The 25,786-nt window shown below is 32.1% G+C and overlaps 3 protein-coding genes across 3 annotated transcripts in view; 1 reads left to right on the top strand and 2 right to left on the bottom strand.

Moving 5' to 3' along the window:
• LOC113397292 (uncharacterized) overlaps positions 1–14,424 on the bottom strand; it is a 40,912-nt gene extending 26,488 nt beyond the window's left edge. Inside the window, exons 1-3 of the mRNA XM_026635582.2 lie at positions 14,247–14,424; positions 6,279–6,501; positions 1,734–1,985 (exon numbers count right to left, since the gene is read on the bottom strand). Of these exons, the coding sequence (XP_026491367.1) occupies positions 1,734–1,985; positions 6,279–6,501; positions 14,247–14,423 (652 nt within the window). The 5' untranslated portion in view covers position 14,424. The remainder of the gene's footprint in view (positions 1–1,733; positions 1,986–6,278; positions 6,502–14,246) is intronic.
• A 2,387-nt stretch (positions 14,425–16,811) lies between these two features.
• LOC113397304 (mitochondrial inner membrane protease subunit 1) lies at positions 16,812–17,868 on the top strand. Its single transcript, XM_026635597.2, has 2 exons — positions 16,812–17,192; positions 17,407–17,868. Exons 1-2 carry the CDS (start codon positions 17,085–17,087, stop codon positions 17,761–17,763), a joined length of 465 nt encoding a protein of 154 aa, XP_026491382.1. The 5' UTR covers positions 16,812–17,084; the 3' UTR covers positions 17,764–17,868.
• A 1,410-nt stretch (positions 17,869–19,278) lies between these two features.
• On the bottom strand, positions 19,279–25,454 carry LOC113397380 (lysosomal acid glucosylceramidase-like). Its single transcript, XM_026635697.2, has 12 exons — positions 25,379–25,454; positions 24,448–24,581; positions 23,856–23,955; positions 23,091–23,232; positions 22,495–22,651; positions 22,058–22,218; positions 21,382–21,505; positions 20,888–21,001; positions 20,296–20,440; positions 19,894–19,973; positions 19,530–19,810; positions 19,279–19,412 (listed from the first exon to the last, which is right to left on the bottom strand). The coding sequence occupies exons 1-12, from the start codon at positions 25,452–25,454 to the stop codon at positions 19,307–19,309; spliced, it is 1,620 nt and encodes a 539-aa protein (XP_026491482.2). The 3' UTR covers positions 19,279–19,306.
• Between the last annotated feature and the right edge of the window lie 332 nt (positions 25,455–25,786).

Below are 25,786 nucleotides of genomic sequence, written 5' to 3'. Positions count from 1 at the left end.
TTTTTCTCACTTCTTGAATATCTCTGCGATCCAGTCCCTGAGAGAAATGTTCTTTGATAAAATCCACTATAATACTTTCTAGGTTAAAATATGATGTTTCCATTTCTTTTATTCCGAAAAAGACGATGTTATTTTTTCTTGCCTGTTTTTCTAGAAAGTTGAGTCTTTTTTCTTGGTTTTCACACTTTTCCCTTAGATGTTCGTATTTTTCATTGAATACTTTAAACTTATCTTCCAATATACAGTTTATATTTTGCGTAACTTTTTCCGTCACTTTTTCTCCGCTTTTTTCTATTGCGGTTTTCTGATCATCTAAATCTCTTCGAATTTTTCGAAGCTCGTGCAAAATTTTTCATAATTCCATTTTTTATGCTTTCAATAACGTTTTATAAGTTGTAGAACAGCTATTGGAGTGTTTTTTGTGGTTCTGCTAGCGCTCTCTTTAGTTTCTATTCGGAGTTACTAAGGTAACAAGTTGTTTGGCGGATTGATCGTAGATCGAAGACGGCTCGGACTTGTTTTAGTACTACGTACCTTGTGTCTTCGTGCAATTGTAGCACTAACTTCGTAATTATTGCAAGACACGATTTGCTTTAATTAGTTTTTTGCTTCGAGGGTGTAAAGTAGAGGGATATTCTGTGTATGCAGATAATATTTGAGTAATTTTCACTGATTATATGATTATCACTCCATGATAGATGTTGTCCACAATGTATGATGTAACTCACTTTTTTATTTCTACAATTGTGTCTTTTCGTTAAGTAAATACACTTAATTTTTACACTAATAACACGGTCCCGAAGTAAGTACGGGCACAGTTGCGCCCTCTCCTTGCCTGTTTGCGGTATATTGGTAATTAGTTTGTTAAACTGCAATAATATTATGGAACCAAAGAACTTTTGTAAAATAAACTTTGGAATTTACGAAGATGGTTGCTGGCCGGGATCGATCTTGATTTGGTCGATTAGACGCAGTCTTTGAGAACCGCTAGGCCAATTGAAAGATACCTCAGGTGATGAAATTTATGAACTGTATCTACTACATTAGGTGTCTTTTCAACTGTGTTGGTAGTTTATTTATTATTTTGTTTAGATCACCTTCACTTTTATATACACTTTTTTATTTCTTATTTTAACAACATATTTAATGTTTTTTCACTTTTCACTTGCACTAATTTTATGTTTCATATTATTAAGATAGTCAATAATATTCTAACGATTTGATTTTTATAGTTTTTTCGTCACTAATATTCAAATTCCTTTTTTATTTTTTCAAGTGTTTCGTTTAGATAACATTACCGCACATGAAATTATAGTAGAACTATAGTTTTAACACAACAATCATTGTTGATTCTGATTTTTAAGTATTTAAAAGATTATTTTTAGCGGGATCAACAACTATCGTGTTGCGTGCAGCGCCCTCTCTATTATATTTATATTCTATATTGATGAATATATATTTATTTATAATACAATACTGTTCACTTAACTACTTATTTCCTCATCATTATACTTCCAAAGTTCCGATGTAAGTTTTGTCGTCGTTCAAAACGATTTTTTTTCGAAAATCCTTAATGCATATATTATTTATTCAAGCTCTCGACTAATTATATCGCGTTAGTTAGGTGTCAAATGTTGTTTATGTTATTTTTGTACTCATGTAGTTGGAATAGATATAATTTAATGATAAAGTATCATTGAACAGTTTATAAAAACAATAACGAACAAACTTACCTAATGCGTCGGAAAGGACGTGAAGAAAAACTCCCTTCATATTCAAATGTCCTGGATCAGAGGTCGGTCGGGGTGCTTGCTTGCTCGGTATCTTATCTATCTTTGGTGGTACCATCTCATCAGTTTCTTCCGTATCGGTGGCGGCATGGCCTAGTGCCATATCTGCATTGCTATTCACTAGCTCTGTGAGGTGTCTGACGTTTGCTGGTGGTGGAACACCGCCGTGTGTGTGGCCGTGACTGCTACCATGTTCTATAGAAAATAAATATATGTTAAAAATATAAGTACTTTGAACAATGATATTCGTATAGCACAGGGCAGAGGTCATTGGCTTGGTTTCTTTTTAATTCATTGTGGACAAGAGGTTACAATAAGGTATAATTAAATTTAATTTGATTTTCAGATCACTAATGTCCTGTCTTACAAAGGCATAAAATGTTAAAGATTAAAATCTAAATGTACAAAAAATATCAGTCCACAACCAGATAGAAAAAAAAATCATGTTCTAAGGCCTGGGTCTAGCGATGGACTGGCACGCTGATGATGAAAAATATAACAACTAGAACGAATAATTTTATTAAAACAAACGAATTATTAATTTGTTATTAAGATCTACGTTACTTTCGTTATATTAGTTCGATAGGTCACAGAGCGTGTAAATTAACTGGGTTCACAGTTGTCATCCAAATGGTTGATATGTATACAAACTTTAACATAATACCTTTTTTTCGAAACAAACAATTACTTAATATGTAAACATTTTAAAAATCATTGAACGTTTTCTATTCCAGCTATAATCAATTTAACAAATTAAATTACTCAACATTTTTTTCAATTAAACTTAATCGAGCAAGAAGAACAAACAATTAAAAAAATAAATCATTCTCGAATTACGAATATGTCAGTAGCATCTTCCATTATTGCCATGCGAATTTTTGAAACAAGAACTCGTTTTAATTTCGGAGAAGATGGATGACGGATGAACCTTAGTGAACCAACATTTTTGCGCTTTTTAAAAAAGAACTGCCTTAACTAAATTGCATATAATTTTTTCAAGAATTAAACATACCTATACAAAGATACATTAGATTTTTGTTATATCAGTTTTGGAAAACGAACCCAATTATTTTAAAAATAGAACAAAGGCTATATTGTTGGCAAAAGTCTATAGCTATAACAATCAAATATCGGAACGGCAAACTAAAGGATTCGTAAAAATGAAATGACCTAATTAACATCTGGATAGTATTGATTAGTTAACATACATACGACTATTTAGAAATATGAGACCGTACCCTGTAGTCATTTAAAGCATTTATTTGAGTTATTAAAAAATAATAAGAATAAAAACTACATTTTTCACGTGGCTTTATTAAACACCATGGCTGTATAAAGTAAAAAAAAAAAAATTGACAGATCAAAACATATTACTGTAATTTTAAAATACAGAATCATTTACGGTTATGTACAAACCTTATATAATGGTCTATAAAATCAATATATTACATCGTTAAATATAATAGACGCATAAGTTTGCGCAAACATACAAACGATAACGATAAACGAAATGATTTCAGCGCGTAAATAATAAATCATTAACCGGCTGAACTAATTTCCTTTATTGTTGTTATGATAACGTTCGAAGATACAATCGCCTCCATATTTAGACACCCAAACAATAATTAATATCGGTTACACAATACAGATAAAACTAGGCATCACGAGAAAAAAAAAAATTTACATTGTTTTAGTATACGACTGCACAAAAAATAGTGTAATGTTTTCCGGGTATGTATGTGAGTTTTTTTTAATACATTAACTTATATAGGGACCAGTGGGTCGCCAACTTATCCAAAAGATTTTTAGGAATTTCGAAACCTATGACAGGTTTTATTTTGATTTAAGTTAATTTAGAATAGAAGTTTGTCGATAACAATTTCCTATAATTTTGTTTACGTATTTCATTTTTTTTCTTATACTCTGACCGGCCAGTAACTTTTATCCGCTCTCTAAATTGTAACAATTTAGTAAATTGCAATCAAGAATCCTCTATATCTGTACCTCTCCGGTTGGATCTCTTCAAAATGAGATCATAACCAATTTTTTATGTGCAGCTATCGCCCATAATCACTGGGAAAAAATCGGTTTTAGCTTTTTATATAATATATAAGATACCGGAATAGATTTAGATGTAGAGGGTGTCCTGAATGTGCGATAACATCCCCAAAGACATCTATACTAATATTTTAAATGCAAAATTTACTTTGTCTGTCTGTTATGATTTCAAGGATAAACAACTGAAATTTGTTATGAAGCTTTAAACGCAAGGCACGACATAGCTTACTTTTTTATACCCACAGACGCCTCCCCTAACACGGACGGACAAAACTAAGTTGCTTAAAAATTTCTGTTCTAAAAAATTCAACATGACCACAAAATAACTTTTTTGACAGTGCAATCGTGTTTTTAATTATAGTGTTTGTTTACAATCTTTTTTTTTTTTTTACCTGGCAATGTTTGTTAGTTTGTTTTGGTCAAATCTAGTAAGCTGAATTTGAACCATTTCCACGCATGCTACTTGAAATTCCAGATATTAGTTCTTATGACAAAACATCTTTATGGTAAGCAATACTTGATTCTACACCCAGGTTTGACCCCAGAAGGGACTTGGATGAGGAGATCTTCAAAGGTCAAAATCACAGACACGAAATTTTGTATCTATAAGATTGTTTTAAAAAATATCTTATTAATATAAATAGAGATTCTTTTTTTGATAAATACAAAAAGGTTTTATATAAGAATAATAAGCGTTTGAATTTTTTAAAATTAAAACCACGAGATTAGGAATTTTTGTTTGAGCTTTGATACCAAGGCACGAGTTTAACAAAAGACAATAAACTTTGCACAGTGTACTGATATGGTGTCGATGTGTGCGTAACTGAAAGAAAATAAGTATGTTTGTCTATTAAGGATGCGCGTCATTTATCGCCTATGTATGTGTGACTTAACACATAGCTAATACCCTCGAAGGTGGTAATTGGTATCCCAATTCAATAAAAAAAATCAATAAAGTGCACAACATAATCTCTTTCTTATTTGAAGTCAGATAATAAAGGAAAGTGTAATTTTATCAAAAAGAAAGACAGACAGCGGGAATTTTGTTTTATACTATTTAGTGATGATCAATTTTGACCAATAAGGAATTATGAGCAATATAGAATTTTGCTTTGGACTTAAAATTAAAATCCGTCGTAGGAACAAAGGTACAACATTTCGACACGCCTCGAAATCTTACAGAATCACACAAAGGAATTACGTTGCAATTATATTCCGCTTAGTCAAATTTTGAAGCTAACTGTGAAAGCGCCGTATAAAAAGGTATACATAATTTTATAAACATTACTACAACTGGCGTCCTCAAAGATTAAAATAGCAGAGATAGCATTGTATGAATGTAGATCTACGTATACGAGTGGACTGAGCACCCACACGGAATTAAAAATAAAAACATCGATTTTATTTCATTAAATGCTTTTATTTTACTTCACCTGTTAGTATCAAATCTATGAGTTACGTCTTACAAATATTCCTTGACTAGTTCTACCTAACCGCTTGAGCTGAAATTTAGCCATGATCATAATGTTCGCCAAATAAAATCTAACTTTTATCAATCAATCAATCTATCAAAATATACTTTATTCAAGTAGACTTTTAGAAGCGCTTTCGAATCGTCATTTAACAAACTATTTAAAGTAAGCTACCAACCGGCTGGTTACAAGTATCAATAATTGGATTGTCTTTAATCAGGGCTCCAAGCCGGGACCACATTATCTAATATATATAGTTAAAGTTGGACACTAAATCAAAGAAAGAAGTAACGAAGGTACCTGACGGATTTGACTTGGGCGCCCATTCTTAAGGGTGATTAGTCATTTGCGCGAGAAATATGCTCAAGTAATTTATAATGTATTCAAGTAAATATAATGAGCCGAGATGGCCCAGTGGTTAAAACGCGTGCATCTTAACCGATGATTTCGGGTTCAAACCCAGGCAGGCACCACTGAGTTTTCATGTGCTTAATTTGTGTTTATAAATTCATCTCGTGCTCGGCGGTGAAGAAAAACATCGTGAGGAAACCTACATGTGTCTAATTTCAACGAAATTCTGCCACATGTGTATTCCACCTACCCGCATTGGAGCAGCGTGGTGGAATATGCTCCATACCTTCTCCTCAACGGGAGAGGAGGCCTTAGCCCAGCAGTGGGAAATTTACAGGCTGATTATGTTATGTTTATGTTAATTTATAATTATCTATTACCTCGCTCTCATAAACTGAGAGACGGCATTCGACACGAACGTAAAAAGTTAAGGCGCAGGACCAATGCATATGATCTGCTTTCCGAAGCAATTTCCAGACACCCGGCTGTTAACGAGAATTGTTTCGACAGCTATCACCTTTCCTGTTATTTAAAACTAGGACCTCGGGATCTGTGACCAAAACAGTTATCTACTTGGCCGAAAAAAATTTTTTTAGATAAAACTCACCATGGAATAAAAACAATCCAACGATGTTCAGTATCAATCCGAGGGTTCCGACGGCCACCAGCAACTTCGCGTTGTGTATCGTCTCTATCTTGATGAACCTCTGCACGGCCTCCACTGTTATACTGAAGCATAACGCCACGAGGAATACCGCATTCACTAACGCTCCCAGAACTTCCGCCCGTGCCCATCCGAATGTATTCTTTGACCATTTCTTTGGTGACATCTATAGGAAGGAACAGTAATTTTATATTAACAAAAAATTATAAACTAAATAAAGTTATGCTGGTTTTTACAAATATTAAAATTGAATGTACAAATTTAAAAGTATTTGCCGTCATCGAGAAAATTTGCTTAGCATAAATGTTGTCTCCCTAGAAAGCGTTTGAAAGGAAGAAATTATCTCAAGTCATAGAAATTCTATCAGCTAATTTTTGGTAATTGTGATGTAGCGGAATTAAACTTCACTTTACCTAAACACTGAACACTTAATTCAACAGACATTCGCTTTTGGTCGCCTTTTACATTATCGAATGTTATCGACCGATGAGTCAAAATTTGGCATGACCAAAGATATAACTATCTCTTTCTCATGTGTGGGGTTAAAAGAGATATGTAATTTGTTTTAACTAAGTTGCGAGTTCATGTCGTCCTTTATAATAATTCATCTGATGTCAGCTATGATTCACTCTTTAAATCAACGTACAATACTGAGTATAAGAGCTTTGCGAATATTCAACGTATTAGTAATGCCCTTGAGGTTAAATTCTATATCCTGCGATTCAGATTTCGTGGGAAAAAATCGAGAATGACCAGCGGTGAAGTTACGTACGGCTCTAATATGTAAATATTGAAAGTTACTATCATCGCAATAATATTACAAAGATCTTGTTTGTTAATTTTTTATCGTCCGATGAGATTTGTATAAGAAAAACTGTCGTAAAACCAGCTTATACAGAAGGATCACACTTACATATTGATAGAGAAAGTAAAGAGTTCTACTACAATATAAAAGATAGAACCAAGAATTCGACTTGTATGAAAAACTTAAATTAAAGAAACATGACTGCAAGCAAGAATTAGTTAACATGACTTGCAATTGAATAGCCTCTGCTTACTTTATCACTGATTTTTATCTCTGAGTAAATACATTAATTATTAATCCCGAGATACATATCAATCTATCTAAATTTCAGGCAAACGAATGCACTGACGCAGATCAACGCGCTGCAAACCATAGGATCTGAGATCTTATCTTTTGTAATGACACTGGCTCATTCACCCTTCGAGCCGGAACACATCAATAAAAGTATTGTTGTTAACCGCTATAATAAGTGATAACTGGGTGATAACTACGCAGATATGCAAGGAGTACCACAAGGATGTATTACTTTACTATACTAATATTTTAAATGGGAAAGTAACACTATCTGCTGCTTGTTCACTGGCAAACCACTGAACCGAAATTGACAAAGCAAGCTTGAACTCCAAGGAACGACAATAAATCTCTAAAATGACGTCGCAGTCGACAACTAGTTAATACATATTTACATATCATTTTTGTATGACACTATAGAGACAATTATAAAAAAAACATACGCGTGTACGTCGTACAAAATGCAAATCGTTTTTATGCACAACTGTATGTCCCAAAGCTGTAGCTTGATTAATTATTTAATTCAATAAAGTACAATTAATTAAAATATTAATGTTGTAAATATTTGTAAGCCTGTATCTAAGTAACTTGTTGTTTCGGCGTGAAAGAGAAACTGTCGTCCAAAAATCTAGTAACATTTGAGATTTTTTTTAATATGTTGTATGTAGGTGTACAGACAAATGGGCCACCTGATGTTAAGTTCCCGCCACCGCCCATAGACATTTTGGTGCTGTTAGAAATATTAACCATTCTTTACACCATTCAATACAATCAAGAACCTTGGGAACTAAGACGTTATGTCCCCTGTACCTGTTACATTGGCTCACTCACCCTTCAAACTAGAACACGACAATACTAAGTATTTTTGATTGGGGGTAGAATATCTGATGAGTAGGTAGTACCTATGCAGACGAGTTTGCCAAGCCTTGCCGCCAAGTAAACACAGAACAAAGTGTTAAAAAATTACGTAGCTAATTGTATTATTTACTTTTCATACTACAGATCTCGCCATATCAATCTGCAGATGTGACAAGAGATAACATAGGTATGTTTATGTGGTAGGTACTGCCCCAATAGCAAAAGAATTCCCAAGACTTAAAACTCGGCAAATTTGTCTGTGCATTGCACTACGCCGACCACCAATAAGTTTGATAAGAGCAAGCGAACTATGATAAATTATTTACACTTCTACGTTTAAGTTTACGGAACAAATTGATTAATAGATTAATAAATAATTAAATAGCTCCTCTATACGTTGCACTGCAATATATTCGTAGTTATGAATCCGAAAGTATTATTATCTTATGCCTCAAAAACATAAACAAAACACGTAAAATTCGAGCATTGTCCGCTATTGGTGTCAACTCTAAGCCCACGCAGAACCACGAACCACAAATAGGTTTGAATATCAATGTTTTCATAGTCTAAAAAAATATTTATAAGAATATTATAAATGCAAAAGTATATCTGACAGCAACAAACATGCTCTTTAGCGGCCAAACCACTGAACCTAAATTGATAAAATTTGGTATCAAGCAAGCTTTGACTCTAAGGAAGGCCGTAGGCTACTTTTTTATGCCAAACACTTAACGACAAACCTCTATAAGGTGAGCGAAGCTGCAGGCGACAATTAGTTACATATCTATACTAATATATAAAGCGGAAGAGTTTGTTTGTTTGTTTGTTTAAACGCGCTAATCTCAGGAACTACTGGTCCGATTTGAAAAATTCTTTTTTTGTTGAATAGTCCATTTATAGAGGAAGGCTTTAGGCTATATAACATTACGCTGCGACCAATAGGAGCGCAGCGACAGTGAGAAATGTTGCAAAAACGGGGAAAATTATTCACATTTATGGACTTTCGATGCGTGCGCAACATAAACGTTTTAAGTTACTCAAAAAATGTGTATGAAAGATATATTCCTCTTTTAATAATAAAAAAAAAGTCCGTGACACTATATGTCTATTTGTTAAGAGTGTGCTAGCAGGCGGGGCGCGGCGGCGGCTGAGGGGGAGGCGGGTCAGCCCCGCCGCCGCGCTCGCCACTCTCACCCGCGGGTGTAGTTCTGCGAAGTAGCAATGCACATAACGACTTAAAAAAATTAACATTCTTAATAGTTAAATTATTTATCAAAATTAGGTTTTGTTATCAGCTTATTTGCTCATTATTTTTTATCGTTTAAAATCGATTACATTTAAATCATAATCTGCTGTAGTTTTAACTTACGATATAAGATAAAATTTCAATGAACATTCCTTCGTACTTTGCAAGTAAACAATTCAAACGTTTCACGGTATAAATAAGGTATAAAAATTACATTACACACGTAAAAAAGTTCAAAATGGCGAGCGATACTTTCACCGATGCAGATTAATCATCACTGAGAAAATAAATTATGCAAATAAGCAAATAGGTGAATATCGATTAAAATGACTACACAAATAAATTAGTAGTTCAATATTTCAAGTAAATTCTATTACGTTCAAGCATATTCAACACGGTTGTACTATAATCACCTTATGGAATAATAACACCAAAGGAGAAACAATCTAAACTTCTTATTGTTCGGTTTGTTTATCTTATTACGTTTAAGTTAATATTGTTTGTTTTCAACCGACTTCAAAAAGGAGGAGGTTATCAATTCGTCTGTATTTTTTTGTTTTTTATATGTTTGTTACCTCATAACTTTTCACTGGATTTTGATAATTTTTTTTTGTTTGAAAGGTAGTGCTTCCCGTGGGGTCCCATTTTAATTTTATCCTGTTACGATGATGGTATCCCTATGAAAACGATATAAGTCTTAAATGTGCATTATGTATGTGCGCGATAAATAGGTGAATAACTCAAAATTGTGCCAACCAATTTTAATGATCCTTTTTTTATTATAAAGGACAATAATTTTATCTATAATATATTATCGTAATAACTTTGCTGACTTTTAAATAGTCTAAATATTTTTAATTTCATTTTACATAGTTTAAATCTAAAAAATATTGTAATCATTGTTTGTTATTCATAGGTTTGTGTTAAGTTAGATTTAAAGTGGGTAGGTACATACTTATCTCCCTGCGTGGAAACACAGAACGTACCTACATATTGGTAAGTAGAATAAGTTACTTGATTATTAAGTTGTAGAATAATAAGCAATTATTTTTTACTTTTTAGAGCATATTATTTTTTTTCTCTTTTGAAGTCGGTTTTTTTTTTTGTCAAAATTTTTGTTTATTAGAAGTGGTTGTCATCTGCATAATTATTCTGATTTGGTTAGGTTTTTGTTTATTAAAACATATATGGTTTTTTTATTACGATAAAATATCGAAATAAAAAAAAAAATTAAATAACCTTTATAATACTTTTTTTTTTCAATACAGATTTCATTATATTATCGGGTACTTAATTATTTACCATATGTTTGTTTTTATTGATTACAAGATACGTTTTGGTTTAAATTTAATACCTACATTTTTTTTATCTTTTTCGTCACTATAATGCCTAGAAAAAGAACTAACCTTTCTCGGCAGACTGCTAATGCAAAGCGTCTGCGGCTTTTGCGTAGCAATGAAACAACTGAAGACAATACGCAGAGGTTAGCTAATCAAAGAACGGTCAGTGAACAACATCGTGCTAGGGAATCGAGCGTTGAACGTTCACAGAGGTTAGCCTTACAAAATTTCCGAACTTCGGTGAATCGACAACGGGAATCAAATCATCCTTATATTTTGCCAGCCATCTTACCCCTTATAGTTATGGAATAAATTTCGCAATGATTTATGTGAAGATATATTAAACAGAATGCGTAATGAAAATCAGGATATAACATTAACCTATACTGATAACGTATACAATGATAGACTTATCTTAATTGAAGATAAAATTCATGAAATTTCAGATAAATCATTGACTGATTTTGGGCTTCCTGCATCAAAAAGGAATAATTCACATAATAATTTAGATCCTTTAGAAGTAGCACTACGGAAGCCGTATGATGTAAATGAATTAAATGAGTATATTACTGAAAATGAACCAAAATTAGTTAATGACCAGGTGACGGCGTACAATCGTGTTATGTGCAGTATTCGTTTTAACGAAGGAAAAATATTTTTTTTGGATGCTCCAGGTGGAACTGGAAAGCCTTTTATTACTAATTTCATATTAGCAAAAGTAAGGTCTCAGGGAAAAATAGCCTTGGCAGTTGCGTCGTCAGGAATTGCGGCAACTTTATTAGCAGGTGGACGCACAGCTCATTCCACTTTTAAACTGCCTCTAACTGTTTCTTTACAAAAAGATAGCGTGTGCTCTATTCGCAAAAATGGCCCTCTGGGTAAAGTTTTACAAGACGTTTCTTTAATTATCTGGGACGAATGTACCATGATCCATAGAGCTCATGTAGAGGCTCTAGATAGAACTCTCAGAGATATTAGAAGTTGTGATAAAATTATGGGTGGGATTACCATTATGTTTTCTGGGGATTTTCGACAAACTTTACCGGTAATTTTAAGAGGAACTAGAGCAGACATTGTAAGGTCTTGCCTTAAAAGTTCACCGTTATGGAAATTTGTCCATACCTTAAAACTATCTACGAATATGAGAGCACATTTGGGGGGAGGAAGTACAAATTTTCCTTCAAAGTTACTTTTAATAGGAGATGGAAAAGTACCTCATTCTGAAAATAAAATTGAAATTGATCGCGATTTAGGAGAAAAAGTGACTAGCATAGAGGATTTAATATCAAAAGTTTACCCTAATATCGTCGAAATAGAAAATAAAGATTACCAATGGATGTGTCAAAGGGCAATATTGGCGGCGAGAAATAGTAGCGTTGACGAAATTAACGACCTAATTTTAACCAAACTTCCAGGCGATATAACTACCTACACATCTATTGATAATGTAATGGATCAAGAAGATGCAGCCATTACCCACAAGAGTTTCTCAATTCTTTAAACCCGAGCGGCCTTCCACCACATTCCCTGAAGTTAAAAATAGGTGCTGCGATAATTTTCCCGCCTTCAAGTAAAATTCCTTCGCAATAACGTGATCGTTGCAACAGTTTTGAATGGTCCGGCAGTTGGTCAAACAGTGCTTATACCTCGCATCCCAATGATTCCGAATGATTTACCTTTTAATTTTAAAAGAATTCAATTTCCCATTAAGTTATCTTTTGCCGTAACCATTAATAAATCACAGGGCCAAACATTTAAACACGTAGGAATCTATTTACGTCAAGACTGCTTTTCACACGGCCAACTATATGTCGCGTTGTCAAGATCGGGTTGCGGGCAAAATCAGTATGTTCTTCTACCACAAGAAAAAAAAACTAAAAATATAATCTACGCTGAAGTACTGTAAAACATATTATTAAATCTTATTGACGATTATAATAACAAAAACCAACGTGAGCAATCAAACGATAATCATGATAGTGTTTCCGACAACTACGCGAACGAAGTCGCGGGCACAGCTAGTAAATTATAAAATCGAAATACAATCAGTCATTTTAGTCATTTTCATTCCCTGTTTATAAATTGAATCATAATTATAGTAAATGTCTAAACTACATATATATGAATGTTTGTTCATCTCGTATACGTTTTTATATAAATAATCGAATCGATTCGCAACTTTATATAATTTATGTTTATACGCAAACCTCTTTAGGGTGTTCCTATCAATACACAATAGGATTAACTATCAATAAAAACAATTTCACTTTAAGTACAGTTTAATTTTGAATGTTTTATTTATTTATATAACGCAAATTAGTTGTAAAGGAAGTGTTGAATGCATAGGAAAATCCCCTCAAAACATACAACGCGGACGTTTTACTATGTTGAGTCATGATAGTATGTTGCGGTAATACAAAACTATTTCCTATGACCTTATAGTAAAATGACATCATACGATTTTCAAATAATTGAATTTGATGTATCTTTTAATATCCCACTATTGTCAGTCTGATATTTTATAATATTCATCCGAAAATTATTAATATATTACGTATTTATCTAACTAAATAAATCGCTAAGATATTTACAAACATATTATAATGTTACATTTATAGTTATTATATAATATAAAATATATTTTTTTCTACAATTTACTTGGCTTTAAGATTTTGTGCGAGTGCTTCTAGATAGGTACAACCACTCTTTATATATTCTACTGCCAAATAGCGGTACTTAGTATTGCTGCATTCCAATTTTAACTATAGGACCAATGTAATGACAGGCATATGGAACATAAGATATTAGTTCCTAATGCTGGTGGTGCATCGTTTATAAGAGGAATGATTAATGTTTCTTATGGTGCTAATGTCTATGGGCAGTGGTGACCACTCAACATCAGATAGCACATTGGCTTGGTCCTATATAACTTCAAAAAATATATATATTCCGATATGGCACTTTAATACTACAAGTTATTAGTTAAGTGTAAAAGAACACACACAGTATCATATGGAATATATTTGGTAATAAAAAATAATGAATTTATATATATATATATATATATATATATAAAATATTTAAACTGTTATCTTTTTATTCCATTAAACTAAGAATTGAATTGAATTGAATCTTTTTATTAATAGAATAATGATAAAAAAAACTTAATATTCTGAAAGACATGGGTTGTCACTTTGTGGCATAGACGGCTATACTTGCTATTGTGTCTAGTCAACTGTCTCTCAAAGTGTTAAGTACTTTATTGTCAGTGCAGCGATTCACCTTGACAACATTTTATTAACCTTAAAGCAATGATTTAATAAGAGCATTAAATTATGTATGATAAAATGATATAAGTAATGATAGCATACCTTAACTGATAAGAATGCAATAACAAGAGCGGCAACATCACTCAACATATGGAAGGAGTCGGCTACGAGTGCCATAGAATTGGTCACATAGCCGACTATCAATTCCACAACAAAGAATGTGCCTGTCAGCCATAACATAGACAGCAGCCGACATTTCTTCCCAGAAAACTTGCCCATTTTTTTGCTAAAAATCAAAAATATAATCAGTTTTACAACTAAACATATTAATAACTTGACTCATTGCGAGACCATGATATTTGCAAAATCACTAAGCGATCACTATAATGATGTTCAATTTGTATGAATGCGTTTTGTATCATGCAAAAATACACTAATATTTATAAACATAAATATTTTATACAAAACAAATTTTTAATTGATGTTAATTTAGAATAAGTAATTCATTGTTTATTAAATTATATATTTAAGAAAGTCTATTTTCAAAGTTGTTTACTTTGATAGTTACTAAGTTTAATGTGCTATATTTATAATAATGATTTTAATTACAGAAACAAACCAGTAAAGATGTTGTTATCTTTTTTATTGTAATATTAAACTAAATATTACTACAAAATACCTTAAATATCTGACTCTACAGATCTCAAAAAAGGGGTAGCTAATTATTTATTTGAACTAATGATCAATAACCTTTACTATACATTTTTACAGTTAGTCATTATTATACTTTATTATTTATGATCAAATAAAAAATCATGACTAAGATGAATTTGTATGTCTAGATTTATTTGTAAAATATATATGACTAAAACATTTTCTAGTAGTATAGACTTTAAGTATAATATAATCGTGTTTTTAGTCACACAACATCTGCTCTCATGCTGAAATAGGAGTGAAATTATATCATGTTGCCATATACAGTAAATACAACATTATATGCTGATAAAATTATGATAATTTTTACAAATTCGAAACTCTTAGGGTAGACTTCGTTGATGTTATATTTACTGTCACACATATAGTGAATTAAATAATATCCACGTGACATAGTTCACTCACCTTATTTAAATCGACTGCCGAAAGTGGATGTTCAATATCAGAAAGTCGAACCCATTAGGTTTTTGGGTGGCAATAGATTCACAAAATATGCGTACTCATTTGACAACAATATGTATCTCAATTCAATATCGATTCAACGCAACATCTAAGCAGAACATAGAACACCCGTGATATTAAAAAAATGATAAACATTTAATTCCCGTGTACGATTTCAAAACAAATCCCTTCTTTTCGTGTACTTTGGTGATATTTACCGTAAAACAATATAAGAAAAGACTTCACGTATAGGCTAAGAAATCGTGATACAAGAATTTAACAAGTATTCAATTTGTAACTACAACCACACTGAATCGTTTTTCTCATTGGCAAGGATGAATATTAATTCACTTCTTTGTTTTAATAAGAATTTTAAAATTCCACTCTCGTTTGAGATCAATCGGTGCCTAAACGATGGTCCGTCTGAATATAACTGTCAAACTCAAATAGTGCATGGAGAATGGAGATTGGAGAGGAGCGGAGCACGGACCGAATGAAGGACATATAATACAATCGAATACTTGTACTTTAGCTCCCTAAATGATGACATATTATTCATCACCTGGAGAGTTGGAATTAATAATTATGCCTTCTTATTTAATTATACTATTTTATTTTTCTGTTGTTTTATAATTTCAATCTATTTTATTAGTTTTATTTCGTCTTCTATAAAATTTCTCATTTGATAAATAAAATATAAAACCATTTTTTTAAATGCTCTTTATAAGCATGTCAATGTTGTTATGATTTTAAAGAAACATCACTTCGTTTGATTACCTATTTCAGTTTATAATTTTAAGTGTTTAGTGGTAAGTATATTTCAGAACTACTTTATACTGTTTATAGTAAAAAGGCAGTTGTCATTATTTGGTCCATGTGCGGTCATCACATATGTCGTGAAATCACAGCTGGGATCTCGTTTCAAACGGCGGAAAATGTGTTTCTTGTCACATCCTTGCTATGGCGATGTTGATGGTGGTCAGATTTGGAGTAACTCTTTAGTTCTCTTTTATCTAAAAAGTTAACCAAACTTATTGGTCGTACAGGCACGCCTTTTAAAAATGCCACAGCAATTTTTTTGGGATATTTTGATTTACGAATAAATATAAAATAAAGCAGCAAATATTTGTTTATTAAATCTAAGAAGATGGTTTCCGATTTTCCAGATTACATGTTTTTTTTTACACACTATCGCTTTATCTGACAGGCTTGAAATTTATTGTATATTGTTTGGTCAGGTATATGATCGTTAGCTAGTCTCCTTTGATATCTTACATTATTATTTAATTAGTATCTTCGATTTGAGTTTGAATCTCCAAAATAGAAATGGTAATGCTCTAATGCATTGGTTACTAATGATAATGCCTTATAATATTATGAGAATTAAAAAAAATGGTGGCTGTGTAAAGAGCATTCATTGCTTTTTAAAAAAAAGTTCATTATTAAACACAAAAAAGCTTAGCTGTCACATATTTTTTCAGCGATAAGGTAAAACCTAAATGTCAAATATCTGTCACTCACTGGTAACCCACTCACCAGCTGTATGAGTGATGTCTGATGGCTAATGTTGTATTTTGCTAAAATCATAATATTCCGAAAATATACTCATTCTTCTGTAAGAAAAAAATTCAACTAGCAAAACTAAAATTAACAATGTAAATGATGACTTTTTCAAATTACCCATGGTAGAAATATTTTTACAAAAAAGTTTTGTTTCGAGACTAGTCTTAGAAAAATCAATGCCAATGAAAATTTAAATAATTACGTTAACCTTTATACATAAATATGAGTTTTAGACCGTACTTAGGTAAAGCTTCAGCTGTAATAGGTTATGTATTACAGACAGCCTGCATTACTCATTGCATCATAGAATATGTGGGTGATTTTGTATTGGTGAGTCTAGTCACTGTTTTTTAATGTAATCTAACAAAAAATAGACTAAAAATAAGTTTTATTACTTTGTTACGTAATATAAATAGTTCCATAATACAACTATGTGAGTAAAGATTAATTAGTTATAAATTAAATGTTAATTAAATAGCTAAAGTCATAAAATAAAAATGCCTAAATGAAGTTTTTATTTATCGTAATGTTTTTGTAATTACAGTGTACTGGTCCATCCATGGAGCCTACCTTAGAAACGAATAATATTCTTTTTACTGAACATATAACACCAAGACTGCAACGGTTACGACGTGGAGACATAATCACAGCTAAGTGTCCCACAGATCCGAAACAGAACATTTGTAAAAGAATAACAGGCTTGCCTGGTGATAAAGTGAAGGGTTATTTTCCTAGAGGGAGTCAAGTGGTCCCGAGAGGACATGTCTGGTTAGAAGGTGACAATTCGGATAATTCTAAAGATTCGAGAATGTATGGTCCAGTTCCACAGGGTTTAATACGTGGTAGAGTAGTCTGTAGAGTGTGGCCGTTAAATAAAATGAGTTTGTTGACTGAACACTAGTATATCCTCCATTATTTTTCTTAAGTAAATGATATTGTTGTTTTGAATTAGATTGATCTATATTAGTTCTGTAATTGTAAATAAAGGTTGATAACTTATATACAATTTGTATTCAATTTGAATAATACTTTGAGAATCAAATAAATTATATGTATAGTAAGTATTTACCTATATGTTGTGAAATATAGCTAATTATATCAAAGCTGGGACCTGAGCTTTTTTTCTGTCTGTCAAAACTATAACAGGTTATTCCATATTTATTTTTATTATTAACACACTAAAATTAGTAGCATATAAATTGAAAGAGCCTTATTTGTGTAGCTTGTAAGTGTACTTATCTAATCTTATCTTACTAACAAAAAATAGAAACAATATCCCAACAATGAACAAATATAAAGTTAAAAACAGTAACCACACTTATTATAATCCTCAATTTAATGGTCATTTTAAAGAAATAATTACATTTAATTAGAAAGGATGACACTATTTTCGTCATTTTTCGTGCCGTAATTTGGAGGCCACTTCAAATACCAAGCACTTTTTCTTTTCTTACATGGGTCACCACGTGTATCTGCGCTGGTTGTGCGCAAAATATTCTACCAATGTCACGTGTGCCAGAATAATCATGTGCAAGTTTGTTCTAAATTTTGAAGTTATATAATCTATCGTAGGCACGATGACGTTTAGAATTTGAAGTTTCTAGAGATGTAGCATGTTCTACATTTGTGTAATAAAATCGATCATCCAACGAACTCTGCCCGGTTCAGGGCCGCCTGATCGTCTCACGTATAGGGTTTGTTTAACTGATTGTCTCGTATAATTAGATAGGTACAAAAATGAAAAAAAAGACAAACAATTTGAAATGAATATTCATAGTTAAATTAAAGTGACGAAAAATTTGGTGTATACTATGTCGTGTTAGGTCGTTGAAAGAAGACAAAAAGAAGGTTGTCTGTTACTGTACAGCTACACCGCTTAATAGTTATTTTAAATGCTGTATAATTCCACTGACCTAATGTTATTAAATAAATTAGCTCTACTGACAAACCAGTCCAGTTGGTACTACTAACAGCTATAATGTTAGAAATGGATTGAATTTTTTCGTATTCAACCTTATGAATAAAAACTGTTTACATTATAAAAGGAGTTTATATATAGTTTGGCGGACGGGCTTATGGTCCACCCAATGGTAGGTGGTCTGCACCGCCGATAGACTTCGGAGCTGGAACATATTTTAACCATGCCTTACATCGCCAATGCGCCGCTAATTTTGGGAACTCAGGTGTTTCATCTTCATCTTTCAAACCGGAATACAACAATACTAAGTAGTGATGTTTAGCGGTAGTTTGATGCGTGGGTAGTAGGTACCCACGAGCTGCATAAAACACTATCAAACAGACAAAATGATAATGAATTGTGCCTGTAAATATGTGAGATGGGGTAAATTACTTAATAAAATAGAATAAAACTTTCGTTACTTTAATTTTTTTTATTAAATAATAAGTTTTATTTTTAAATAGGCGTTATTTTATATTTGATAAGATTAATTATTATTAATTTCAATAGTTTTGATTGATTCTGGCTCCATTGTGATTTCTACAGATCTCAGTAATGATGTTGCGATATTAACTTTCACTTCATGGGTATTCCTGAAATTAAAATATTATCTTGAATGTTTGAAACAGCGTGTTCAAAGATTTAGGATTCAATACCGTATATAAAAACTTTCGAATTGTTTATAATATTGTTTTATATTAAATACTTACGTATTTTGAAGTACCATTACAATATTCCCCTGAGGCGTTATAAAGGCAACATTATTAACGTGCGCTAAAGATGTACGCAACACTTCAACTCGTTGGGATCCTCTCGGAATAAACTTCGAGAAGTGACCCATAGCGTAGAACATAGGTTGTTTAATGAACTCATCCCTTTCACCGTAGACAAGAATTGGTGCATCGACGTAGTTGTGAGCCCAGTTCGGACCACCATTTTCATCCAAGCAAAGGTTCCAGTCTATCCAGCCGACAACGAAATTATTCAAATCCTAAAATAATAAAATAATTTTGATTATCACAGGTACTTAACAGCTACCTACATTATTAGTGTATTAACATATAACTATCTCACATCTATAATGTGACGCGTGTATCTGTCTGCGCGCTCCCAGGATCCTATTTTTACCCTCATCAAATCCCATGGCATTGGACCTGCAGACAAGAGTTGATACCTTTACCTCATCCATCTTAAGTAAACAATGGTTAGAGAGAGAAAAAGAGGAAAATGTTTTTTTTTTTTGCAATTAACTCGTATATTGGCTAATATATATTTATTTGCCATAGAGTAGAAACCCTTAACCTTCTAGCGCACTGTCAAATATAACAGGTTCTCGTCAAAGACAATAAGATTGAGACAAAGACAACTTTACTTGCCTATAGGTAAAATTTAAGCGAAGCTCCGATCACATTCAGGAACACCATTCAGGCCACATAGTATAAAAGTAACGCCTGACATAGAAGTTAATTAATTTACCTTCACAAGCCTCTGTCGCGAGAAGTATCTTGTCAGGGTATCGACGTTGAATATTGGAGAGAATCCCCGCAGGTATAAAGTTTCCGTAATAATGTACAGCGATGCCGTCAATATATTCTAATGATTTAGGATCTGCTCTTGCCATCTAAAAGATAATTGTTTTTTATAATATTAATCTATTAAGGGCGTGTTTCATTCATTCGTTTGTGTAGTCTATGGTAAAACAAATGATAATATGTCTATGTGCTGTTTCTCTGTTTTATTGAATATAATTATATATGATTATATAATTATATACTATTAAATCGTTTCCTACGGATCAGAACGCTGCTAATAAGTAATGAATAATAACGTAACTATTTGAAGATGTAGGTGTAGATGAACTAGTGATTTAATAAAAAAAAAAATTATACACAAATTAGGCAATTCCACTTCTATCGTTCCCTAACCAAAACTCACCGTTATTTCAATGATATAGTAACGGTATTTTGTTCGTCAATAATAACAATTGTACTTATATATACCAAATTAACAAAAAGCATTACAAAAGACGTGAAAGTGTAAAAAGAGAATCATAAGAGGATATACTTACCCCTCCCAAATAAATATCAATGAGATAACGCTGATCGTCGACAGCTAGAATGAGGGTGTCATTAAAACGTGAGTTTCTTATCGTTGGACCGAGATTATTTGCTACCCAAATGCCCTGTAATAATATACATTATATAATATTAAATCAATGCCAGCAACATTTTTCTGTTCTGTTCATAGAATATTTGTAAACAATAATATGTGCCAAGAATATATCGAACGATTGACGGTTTCACTAAACCTTTTATAATATGAAAACCCAATAATTTTCTTAGATTAACGTTCGGCAATCAAAGTTATGATGACGAAATAACTTATATCTATTTAAAAAAAAAATTAACAGCCTGTACATATATAAATAAACGAATCGTGTATCTTAAAAAAAAATCATATGATAAATTATATTCGAACCGAGCGTAGCTTGGTCCTTTGGGCACTTTTATTAAAAAAAGCTAAAGCTACATTTCTTTTTAAGAATAGTACACATATACTCACTAGGTCTGTTGGAAACCATCCCAAAGAGTTGAAATCCACAAAGGGGACGATTCCATTTATCGGTTCATTTGTAGTCGTAAGAGCCCAAATCTTTACCTCTGCTTTATCGTATTCTTCAATGAAACTAGAGAACAAATACGAATTTGTATATTCTGAAGTAATCAAAATGTAATCCGGGTGGGGTATACCCAGTGTATATCATACGAGCAGGCCCGTCTGGTGTGCTCCATCCATTTATGGTGCCGATTAACATCAGTAGTATACATAGTATGTACGGCTGTGTTCTGGTTTGAATCGTGAATGAAAAATGACAGGTCATATGTCAGATGTCACCTGATTCTGATATTTATTTCATACAATGTGTCTGTCTGTGGACGAAGATAGTTTCTTAGCATCAGGCGAATTATGGAGTTATGAACGTAGCAGTACTATGTTCCCGTAACAAGTAAATGTATAAGTTTATGATGGCTGAGTTTGGTCTTACCGTTGCTCTCCAGACGTAACGCATTGCTGTCTATTTGGATATGATAGTAAAAAAAAGTGCATCAGTATTTGTACACTTGTATACTATTACACTTTCGATTCAATTTCCACGGAGAATGGTTAGCGTGGCCGAATTGGACCGGAATTAAATAATTATATATATAGTGGATTTGTTATTTTTAGTACTTCTTACCGTAAGTGATAATCAGCGTAGGTCTGATAGAATTCCCGTTTGAGTTGTGCGAAGCCGGTGATGGCTTCGTTGGTCTTCATCCACACCGGCGGCGACCACGTGCTCGCTGTCACTTTGATCTCGGCCGTCGCTGTTTTTTGGGCTTGCTTAATCATAGGCAGCTGAAATAATTACATTGAAAAATACATTTTATTTTGTTGTAACTTTTGTTTTACTTGTTTGTCGTCGGTTACAGCGATTCCCAAACAATGATTATGTATCAAGAGAAGGACGAGATCGGGAATAATGCACACTTACAATTAACAGATAAAAAAATTATGAATGTACATAAATTGAATTCGATTATATTAAGTACCTTTAAGTACCTAATAGTAAAATTATATAATTTTTGTATATCATATGTGTTTATTATCACAAAATAATAATGACTAACGAACCTTATAAAAGTAATCTTCATTAGATAAAGAGTAGTTTGATAGAGCCTTGTCATTCCAAGGGTACTCGTTGTACGTATAAGGGTGTGTCGAGAAGTCGGCGCCGCCTATTGGCACGCGGATCAAATTGTATTCTATGCCATCTCGACCAAAATACGAACTGAAATCGGTATGTTTTTATCAGATATAATGCTCACCGTGTCTCTTTATTTTTTATTCAAGTATTGACAATTGAGTTATAAACCAAATCCGCAATACATGAGAATTACTCAGTTAATAATTCTTATCGATACTTGGTGGTAGGGCCTTGTGAAAACCTATCTGGATAGGTACCACCCACTCATCAGATATTCTACCGCCAAACCCCAGTGCTCTGTTCATATTTCTTAAAGCACCATTGTCTACGGGTGGTGACTCGTCCGCCTACTATTAAAAAAATATATTTATTAAACTTTAAAAATATTATCGCAGAAAAAGTAAAGAATTCGTACTCGGTAAGCACGAATATTTGATAAGTGTAACATTATTATACCTACTACAATTTTTTCGACACAACAAAATCATACATGACTCTTGCTGCTTCTAAATTTGGAACTTACTTAATAAAGCGTCTTTGCGTTGAATCAGACAGTTTACGCCAGTTGATAGAGGCGGCATCCGTTACTGAGCCGCCGAAGCCTTCTATCTTCTGATGTCTAATATTGCTGAGAATTCTATATGATGCTTCGTTGAAAAGCTCAGCTAAAACATATAGGACATTTGCTTTCTTTGATGTTTCTTAATTTCAATGTATTAGCTTGTAATCGGCAATGCTATATAATATGCTTTTTTGATATTATTCTGCCAGTATTCATAAAGTGTAAACAGCGACTGCACAAAATTTAATTTAAACGGAACAACGATTAAAACCGTACGAATCAAAATAAGTATTAATGTCTATGTATATGATAATCAAAGATTGATAAACATATTATTGTGATTCGATACAACAAGATTTCATTTGAAAATTGAAAATGAATTCAGTGGAAATTTGGGCATTTGCCCATAATGAATACTAGGAATAATTAGTAAAAAATAAATAAAAATATTTACAACTAAATCTCATTGTCTTTGATTAGTGTGAAGTCAAACTTCTATTATGTCAATTTTTGTTTTTTTAATTAGATTAAATAATTGATTAGTTTAAGTCTGTTTCTATTGTAACTTATACGTAGAGTTACTGCCATTTAATTTAATGTATTTATAAATATTAATGCTTTAAATATTTGATAGGTTAAAATCGATTCATAAGAGCTCGGTTCAACTCTGTCTTGGTTTGTATACATAACTAGTCTATAATAGTCATATCAAGAAGATATACTCACACAGTGTTTTTCCTGAACGATCATAATTTTCACTCACAGGAGCTTTAGCACCTATACTCAATCTTATAGTGCCATAGCTTTTTTCGAATCTCTTACCGGCCTGTAATAAATTGCCAAAAATAATTTACCTACTACAAGGATATTTAGGATGCCCGGGCACCGCAACAGAAATTCCTTTAACAAAAAACATCCCTATTCCGACGAAACACATTCAATATGTATTATGTAGATATTGTAAAATACTTACAAGTAAAATTATTTTTATGTTTCATTTAATTTTTGTTTAATGTTAATTTCGCTCGGCTATAAATTACAACCAAAAACGGCAAGGAAACCTGCGAGTGTCGTATTGAATTCTGTCAAAATATGTGATTTGTATAACCAATTTGTATGATGCTTATCATGGTGGAAATAGCTTAAAACTTTTTCCTACGAACAGAGAAGGCGTTTACCCTCATTTAAGGAATGTTATATTCTTTTGACAACTTCACTGTCTAAACAGCAACACAATAACATTAAATCATATGTGGCTCACGGGGCAGAGAAAGGCTTTAAATATTAGAAACTTTAAATAGTATGTCTAATAACTTACACGGCTGCTAGTGTAAACTACGAAAGTACCCTGCGCAGGCGCATCACGAGTAACGGTGTCGCAGTACGTAGCGTTGCACACACATACAACCGATCGCCCTATTATGCCTACATCTCGAGCTTCACATGGCTGGTCTGAAAATATGTGTAGCTATTTAATTTATTAAGATATTTTTCCCCGAAATCTTATTCAATTTTTGATAAATAATGTTCATTATATTACTTGAATTTTTTAGCAGATTCAACAAAAATCTATGGGCTATTTTCGTCAGACGTTTAAACATTTTTTTCTAAATTCTATTACATAAAAGTATGGAATGCATTTAAAAAGATGATAGCTTTAATAAGATATTTTTAAATGCATTCCATACTTTTATGAAGCTTAGTGTACTTTTATGTAGATGATAGCTTTAATAAGATATACAAAGTTTTACAATATAAATAAAGAATATAGCTAGATATTACAATTCGGTTTTAGGGTTCTTCAACTTCGACTTCAAGTAAACGTACACGTTGTATTTTTAATTTTAAAAACTTACAAGATATTGGGGTTGCGCTGTCTTTGAACCGAATAAATGGATAGATCAGCAACTTAAGACGGACATTTTCGTAAAAACCCTTTTTATACCTTCAATCAATAAGGATTTTATGTCTTTATAATCGTAATAAGTTTTTTTTTTTTCATTTAAAACCAAAATTTTTGATCAGAATATAAATAAAAAACGATTTTCTTTCAAAATGTTATATCTAAATTCTTTACACGTTAAGTGCTTTAATTTTGGTTCTGCTACATTTTTAAGGCTACAGTGTCAGGTCAAATGTTAAATGCTTAACTTTGTCCGACCGCCTGATAAATTGACACATGATATTACAAAGTGGTACATGATATTAAATGATAAAATTAGTTAGATTTAAAAAAAAAGAAAACTTACCACATTTTCCGAACAAAAAAGACGAAAACAAAACTGTTGTTATAACTAAAAATGTCCATTTGCTTTTATTTGTCATCTGAAATATAAATTTTATATTAATAAGTTAAAAATAACGAACTATGAAAAGAATAGAATAGGATTTGCAACGATATATATAACGATATACAGAAAGAAGTAGACGCACTAATCTATGGATAGAAATAAATAAAATTGAATGTTTATCTGTGATTTCAAATTTATTGTTTTTTTTTTATTTATCGTTAATGTGGTTATTTTCAAATAAAATAAACCAATAGAACCATTATTTATATATACTATCTGCCCGCCCGTGTCTGGCAATAATCTTTAAAACGGTTAAAATTTAAAATGAAATTAACTGCCTCATTAGATATTACTAGTACTCAAATT

This window comes from Vanessa tameamea, chromosome 3 (assembly GCF_037043105.1).
Source record: "Vanessa tameamea isolate UH-Manoa-2023 chromosome 3, ilVanTame1 primary haplotype, whole genome shotgun sequence".
NCBI classification, from domain to species: domain Eukaryota; kingdom Metazoa; phylum Arthropoda; class Insecta; order Lepidoptera; family Nymphalidae; genus Vanessa; species Vanessa tameamea.
This window is presented reverse-complemented; position numbering and strand designations above follow the sequence as displayed.